Source organism: Cucumis sativus, chromosome 2 (assembly GCF_000004075.3).
Source record: "Cucumis sativus cultivar 9930 chromosome 2, Cucumber_9930_V3, whole genome shotgun sequence".
Lineage (NCBI taxonomy): Eukaryota > Viridiplantae > Streptophyta > Magnoliopsida > Cucurbitales > Cucurbitaceae > Cucumis > Cucumis sativus.
Window position 1 is genome coordinate 16,079,211 of NC_026656.2, and position 7,960 is coordinate 16,087,170.

General features: G+C 34.6%; 2 protein-coding genes across 2 annotated transcripts; one reads left to right on the plus strand and one right to left on the minus strand.

Annotated features, from left to right (window-relative positions):
• The first annotated feature begins 2,179 nt into the window (after nt 1–2,179).
• Nucleotides 2,180–2,638, plus strand: LOC105434626. Its single transcript, XM_031881181.1, has one exon. The coding sequence runs from the start codon at nt 2,180–2,182 to the stop codon at nt 2,636–2,638; it is 459 nt and encodes a 152-aa protein (XP_031737041.1).
• A 491-nt stretch (nt 2,639–3,129) lies between these two features.
• Nucleotides 3,130–7,305, minus strand: LOC101208506. The gene is made up of 3 exons (XM_031881571.1): nt 6,533–7,305; nt 4,277–5,386; nt 3,130–3,656 (listed from the first exon to the last, which is right to left on the minus strand). Exons 1-3 carry the CDS (start codon nt 7,240–7,242, stop codon nt 3,605–3,607), a joined length of 1,872 nt encoding a protein of 623 aa, XP_031737431.1. The 5' UTR covers nt 7,243–7,305; the 3' UTR covers nt 3,130–3,604.
• Between the last annotated feature and the right edge of the window lie 655 nt (nt 7,306–7,960).

Below are 7,960 nucleotides of genomic sequence, written 5' to 3' on the forward strand. Positions count from 1 at the left end.
AGATAAAGACTTTTAGGATTGATAGTAAAAAAAAGTTGACATTTACAATAAATTGGAGGTGAAATGACGAAAATATCCTTATTTAATTTCAATTCATAGATTACGTAAAGAAAAAAAAAAACTCATTTGTTGCATTCTCCTTCTCATATATTATGTAAAGGAAAAAGAAAAAAAAACCTATTTGCAATTTTTCTCCTCTCTCAAAGTTTGTCAACTTTTCGCTTTATTCCGGTGTCGTTCATCATCTACTCCGGCGAACATGTCACACATTGTGGTTTGTTTTAATTTTTTTTTAAATATGAATCTGAATCGTGTTGTGTTATATGTATATATATTTGCATCTTAAAATCAAATATAATTTTTTATTGTTTCAAGTTGATTTAGGGTTGATTTAAGGTTGTTTTAGAGATGTTTCAAATGATGTTAGCAAGTTATTATTATTATTATTTTATCTCGCAAACATCTGGTAGACATCTCACAAACATCTCGCAGAAATTTCGCATGTTCTTAAATTGAAATGTTTAATTTGAAATAAATTGATTTAGGATGACTTTTAACTATTGTTTTTTGTATCTTACAATATCCTAAACATTTCGTAGCTGTCAATATCGTAAACATGAGGGTGTGACTATGCACGTTTTATTTAGTATTTAACTATTGTTTTTTAATAAACTTTGTTTATGTGATATGTCAAATTCTAACTTCAAATCAGTTTTTGCAGCAATTGAAAAGTATAAGGTGGTTTAAGAATGTCACATGTTTCCATGTTAGTGCGTTACGGTGGTACGTGGGATGAGAGGCGAAGAAAATACAAATGAGGCATGTTAAAAGGCATCGTTGTCAGTAAAGAAATAACACATAAAGATTTACAGGCAGAATTATATGACCTTGCAGAAGTTGACCCTTCAAAGTTCGACGTAATGATAAGATGAATATATGAGATAAAAGTGGAACACGAAGCTCCTCCATTTGAGTTAAGCAATGGCCATGATTTGAAGTTTTATCTTCTTAGTGAAAATCCATTAGAGGTCCCTTTATACGTCATTTGAACCTAAAAGTAATCAAAGCAAAAAAGTGTCAAGCAAAGATTACAATTCAGTATATGGCAGCAACCAAGCTCATAACTTAAACCCTCATCCTCCAATTGTAATGGATACATTAAATGAGAATGAAGTTCATGTTTGTGAAGTTGAAGTTGGCTTGTGTGATAACGTGATAGGGACCACTTCGGCTATATGGGAATCATATGAGTCATATGATTCGAAATATGAGACTTTTACATGGGAGCCAGTAGAGATGAATAGTGAATCATTTGACATCCCACAACATAGAGATGCTCCTACAAAATATTGCAAAGGAAAATCTAAAGTTCATTACAGCTCTCAAACTTGCAAATGTAGGTACAATATTTCACATGGAACTTGAAGATGATCGTTTCTTCAAATATCTTTTTATGGCTGTTGGTCCATGTGTTCGAGGATTCTTAAACTGCATTAGACCGGTTATAGTCATGGATGGAACATTCCTTAAGAACAAATATCGGGGTCAGTTGATAGTTGTTGTTTGCTTGGATGGTAACAATCAAATTTATCCTCTTGCCTTTGGAGTGGTGGACAGAGAAACAGATGCTTCAATACAGTGATTCTTAGAGAAATTGAAAGGTGCAATAGGAGAGGTGCCTAATCTAGGCTTCGTGACAGATCGAAAAACATGTTTTTCTAATTGTATTACATCGGTTTTTCCCTTCGCATTCCATGGACTTTGTGTCCAACACTTGACTCAAAATTTGAATGATAAATATAAGAATGACACTATAGCTACTTTGTTTTACAATGCATCTAGAACATATCGTGAATCAACATTCTCAGAAGCGTGGAGAAGTATTCTTGCATTTCCTAATGATTCAAGAAAATATTTAAACGACGTTGGAATAACACGATGGTCTCGTTTTCACCGTCCAGGAAGACGATATAATATGATGACAACAAATATAGCAGAGTCCATGAATTCTATACTGAAAGAACCTAGAGATTTGCCTATTGCTTCATTCCTTGAACACGTTCAAGCTTTGCTACAACGTTGGTTTTGGGAGCGTCGAGAAGAAGGCATTAAAGTGACGTCTACGTTGACTAAATGGGCAGAGTTAGTTCTACAAAAGAAACAAGAATGAGCTTTGACAATGAAAGTCAACCCAATTGATTGTTACCTATTCCATGTTAAAGATTTAGATAAAGAGGAGGTCGTAAATCTTCATACTCAAGAGTGCACTTGTAAGGAGTTTCAAGCTGAGCAACTACCATGTGCACATGTCATTGCTGTAGCACGGGATCGCAATATAAATGTTTATAGCTTATGTGCTAACTATTACACTAATGAATGTTTGTTGGCAGCATATTCGGAGGCCGTCTACCCAGTTGGGAATCAGTCGGAATGGAAGACAAGTGAAGAATATGTACATATGACTGTCTTACCTCCGAAAGTAGTGAAAAGAGTTGGTCGACCGAAGAAAAATAGGATTCCAAGTGTCGGTGAAGCACCAAAATTGCATAAATGTGGTCGATGTAAAGAAACAGGCCACAATAGATTAACGTGTACCAATCCAATTTCATACATTCAGAAGTCGAGCATACAAGATTAGTACTCGTCTTGGTACGTAGTAATAGTTGTATACTTGCTTGATTTGTGCTTGAGTTGTTTGCATGATCACGATGTAAAAAAGGTTCATTGTTTTAATGCAAGTGGAAGATGGTTATAAAATTGTGTCATGTGTTGTTTGCAAGATCACTAAAGTCATCTCACTGACAATTCTAAGTTGAAGACTTTTCTTCTACAACCTCAAGATTTTCCTTCTCTTTTTATTTATCCTACTGTGAACTGTTTATAGAATATTTACGCATTGTATTTTTTTTTACAATGTTTGTATTACGTTGTGTGTAACAACCATTCTATATGGTATTTGGTTTTTAACAGAAATGCTCTCCTTTGGCATCTGTTCTATAAATTTCTGTTGACTGAAATTTGTGCAGAATATGAATTTCTGAGTGTATATTTTGTTTTATGCCCTTATTTGATCCGGATCTGTTTTATAAATTGTACAACTGTGTCACAAGTTTCCGTACAGTCGTGCTCTTGAGTTTAAGGAATATTTTTCACTTTAATCTCATCTTTCTATAAAGTTTGAATAAGGTAGAACTTCATAGCTAAAGCAGGAGGTCGTTTTTAACAGAAATGTTCTCCTTTGGCATTTCAAGCTTTTTGAGAAAGACTTGAAATCCTATTATGACCTAACACTAAACTCAATAAATGCTCTCCTTTTGCTACTGCAGTAGTAATGATGCAAATCTTGCTGATTACTTTTAGTTTTCACATTCTTTCTTGACAACAATGTCAATAAAGTTACAAGGTTCAGCCTCTTCAAGCATATGAACCACCATTTTCATGGAGGGCCTTGTAGATGGAATCTTAGCCGTGCAGCGAAGTGCGATCCTTAGCACTTTGACTGCGTTCTCCACCTGAGCCTCTGATATGCTAGGATCTACCATCTCTTTCAGATTACCTTTTAGTTCTCTCATTCTGCTTTCTTGTTGCTTTCCTGGCAGGTGTCTTAGAAAATGGGTTGCTTTCCTGTTGCTAGTTCCATTAGAACAACTCCAAAGCTGTAAAGAATAATGTTTGAATCATCCGTGAGAAGTAAAGAATTAATGATTGCAAAATAATATTTAATGTACAAATAAATGCGGTTAATAATTAGACCCTCAAATATGTCCCCTCCCAAGCTACCCATAGTTATCATATAATTCACATAGTTGTTGTTGACCCATACACTCTCCCGTAGTTGAAACAAAGTTCTCTTATACACAACTTGTTTATTATAGATACGTATGCAATGAAGTGGTAATATTCGTCAGCAGGGTAACGACTTCAATAGAAGCTAACAAAATCATCCTACCATTAGTAAATTTATAACCAAATCAATGTAAGAATTAGTTAGATCAATTTTGCAAACCTAATTACGTCTAAAATAGTATATTTTTCTCTATTGAACTTCCAAAGGTTACTTCAATTTTCAATTTTATGGATATAAGCCCAAACACTCGAATGTATTTCAATTTAAATTAGTACAAAGATGGATAGATTAGCTAGTTTGATGATGTGAATAAAAATTCCATTCCACAAGATGAAATGATAAATAATAAACAACAATAGTTACAACCTAATTAAAGTAATCTAACGGAAAAAACGATCAAAATACTTTGTAAAGCTAGCTTTAATTTACTTGTTGGCTTCAACATTTCTGTCATTATTGGAAACGACGTCGTTTCCAGCAGCTTCACCTTCATCAACCTCCTCCCTAAACTTCCTATAAATATCAGTCTTATAAAAGGCTCTAGTTCTAAGAACCAAAACAAATGAGAATAGAGCACCAAGCAGTGTAACTCCGGTGATTATAATGAACGACATTTTAAAGCAATCCACACCAACGCAGTTCAATTCTTTTCCAGGCATCCTCTTCATCCCGGACGCTGCCAACTGCCGCTTCGCCTCCTCGTCGTACAAATGTCCAGCGACTCGAACATTCACAAAATACAACCCGATCGGGCTCGCAACGGATCCGAAATTGTAAAGCGTGGAATAGTATTTGAGGCCGAAGATCTCTGAGATTATGGCGAATAGAATCGGCCACTGAGCGCCGTAGCAGAATCCGATTACGATTGAGGCGAAGTAGAGGCCGCCAGGAGGGTTGAAGGCGATTAGGATATGGCCGACGCAGGAGAGGAGGAGAATTAAGGTTAAAATTAGGGTTCGAGGGAATTTGTATTTGCTGAGGAAAATTTCGGAGGTGAAACCCGAAACTACGCGCCCTAGGTAATTCCAAATACTTACTAATGATACAAATGTGCTAATGCTCTGTTTAGGATACTTTAGAGAAGCGCCGATTTGGCCGAGGTTGTCGATGGCGGTGAGAGTGCCGCCGACGCCGCACGCGGTGGAGAGGAAAAGAAGGAACATGTCGGCGCTGAAGAGCGCTTGTAGAATCGTGTAATCTTCACCTCTTGGAGGGGGCTTCAGTGGGGTTGTCCAGCAGGACGGCGTTGATGACGTCGGTTTCACGGCGGGAGATATGCCGAAGGTTCCGAGGTTTTGCGGCGGCGGCGGTGTTGGCTTTTGGGTGATGATTGTGAGTGGAGAAGGATTTAGGAGTTGAGATAGTTTTATGCGCCAGAATTTGTAGTCTTCGGCGATGACGATGAAGACGGGAAAAAAGAGGAGAAAGACGACGACGGCGGCGCTGGAACTGTACTCAATACGGGAGAAATTAAATTTTTGTTGAAGAACGATCATCACCATGAGAAACCCGGCTAGAGCAAGAGAAACGTACAAGAATCTGTCAATAATAAAATTCAATCTTTTTAGAGAAAAAAACAAAACAAAACAAAACCATTAATTAAATGATTAAAGTTAGTATATTCAATAAATAATGTAAATGTAAATAATTTATCTAAACAATGTAAGAAATCTTGGAATGAAAAATAAAAATTCTAACAAATCTTGTTGACTTCAGAGTCTAACACAGCTTAGCAGATGAGGACAAATATTTCATTTTCAAATAATAAATAAGAGACTCCAAATAAATATTTATCCATGTATTCTAATTTAAGTAGTAATAATAATTTGGTCGGTACTTTTTTTCTTTTTTTGCTACTTTTATATATCTATTAAATATACTTTAACGTAAATACGTTACTTCTTAGGTTTGCGTATAATTAACACTGCAAACACTTTTTCTTTTTTTTATTATTATTATTTATTTTACTTCTGCCCTTGTTATTGTACTTTAAAATTTATAACAATAACACGAAGGTGCATCTATCTTTGTGGAGTGTATTATATTCCATTTTTCAACTATGTAATAAAATCAAGGGAAACAAAAAAAAGCAACTTTTCATCTATATTAAAAAAGAAAAACTCTAATAAACTCTGACGATTGTTTTTATGTAATTAAGACAATCCACTTTTATCTCTAAATTTTATTATTTTATACGTTTATTTACTCTTGAGTTTTTACTAGCTAATATCTCCTTTGAAATTTGTTAACTTTCCATTATTCAATTAAAAATAATTATGTAGTAAAAGTTTGACTAAATTTAAAAATAAAGAGAATTAGGTGAAAATTAATGTAAGTTCCAAATTAATTGGTAGACTTTAATACCATAAACTAAAATTGAATATCCACTGAAAATATCAATACTTAAAAAGCAAATCTCAGAGTCTTCAACTAAAAATCCAACTACTTTAGTTAGAAAAAATGATAAAAAGATGATACAAAAATTTGTAGAGAAAAAAGAAACAGATTTTAAAAACCAACTATGAACATGACCATCCTAATTTAAAACCGACGAATAATAAAAATATACCAAACTAAAAATTTAGAGGTGTTTTAAAATCCAATATATACATAGGTATGAAATGAAAAAGATTTATTTCCATCAAAAACAAAGAACTAAGAAAGGAAATCATTGGAGCAAGTGACCTGTAAAAAACTGTGAGTTCATTAGGCCGATGTTGAACCTTCATAATCCGAATCGTCCTCAAGAACACCACCAAAATCACCGCCGGAAGCCAAGCAATAAGAAGAATCAACGATTTCGAATCATCTCCATAAATCGCATGATAAAATTGCGTCATAATTGCACCGCTTAATCCCACATATCCTTTCAAAATCCCTAAAACCGCTCCTCTTCTCGCCGGATAATTCTTCACACAAGTCACCAACGCCCCCGTATTCGCAAACGACGTCGAATTCGCCCCTATGCAAATGTAAAGGCACATCAGCCACACCGGCGGCGCCGCCACTTTTTCCGTCACCGATAGCCAAATCATGAAGTATCCCACGAAATTCATCCCTGCTCCGATCGCCAAAACCACCCACGGTGGCATGATTTCCGCGATTAGTCCGGCAATTATGCCCACGTTTGTGCCTAGGTCTTTGAAGAAGCTAATTAGATTCAGAGTGCTCTGGTCGTAGCCGAGGACTGATTTTATGGCGCCGGAGTAAAGGCCGAACATGTAAGGCGTTCCGGCGGTGGACATGATTAGGAATGAAGCGAATACCATGAACCAAGGTCCGGTTAGAACTTCGACGAAGAAGGAGGTCGTTATTGCTCTTAGGGAACGACGCTCTATCTCCATTGATGAACTTCCGCCGCGGTCCCTTGCTCTGCCGCTCCCGGTAACCTCCATTATATTTTAAAAGGTTTTTCTATTATTCTTTTTCAAATATATATATATATATATATATATATATAAGTTTTGGGGATTTTGATTATTATTGATACTATATGGGTTTATATAGAGATTAGTTTCTTTGGGAGTTGACTTCATGTTTACCCAATTTTGGTCGTTTTTTTCCCTTTTTTATTTATTTATTTATTTATAATATCAAGTGTGAATAATATTCGTGTGTATTTCACTTCTTCATCATATTTTCAACAAACAAATATTTCATCATGTGAACAATTTGATGAGATGCACATAGATGTTCGATGTGGATAACTAGGGATGTTATGTCACTTTTCATGTTCTTTCGAGATGACCTATTCCCCACCTCTCACATATCTAAAAAAGAAAAATGTTGGTTAAGCTCGATTAGAGGTTTGTTAAAATATATTTATTAAAAGTTTTTAAAAGCTAAACTAATATTATTGACAATTTAAGTTTGAAATATTTTTAAATATAGTAAAATTAATTAAAATATTTACAAATTATAACGAACAAATTTTTTTATTATATCAATCATAAAAATTGATAACTTTATATTACTATCTATCAATGAGACATGAGAAGAAGAATATTTGATAAAAGGACATCAGTCTCAATCAAAAATTTGTTTATGAAATTTTGTATTATTTTATAAATAAAATAAATGGTTAAAATTTTTATTTTTAATAATTCTCCTTTA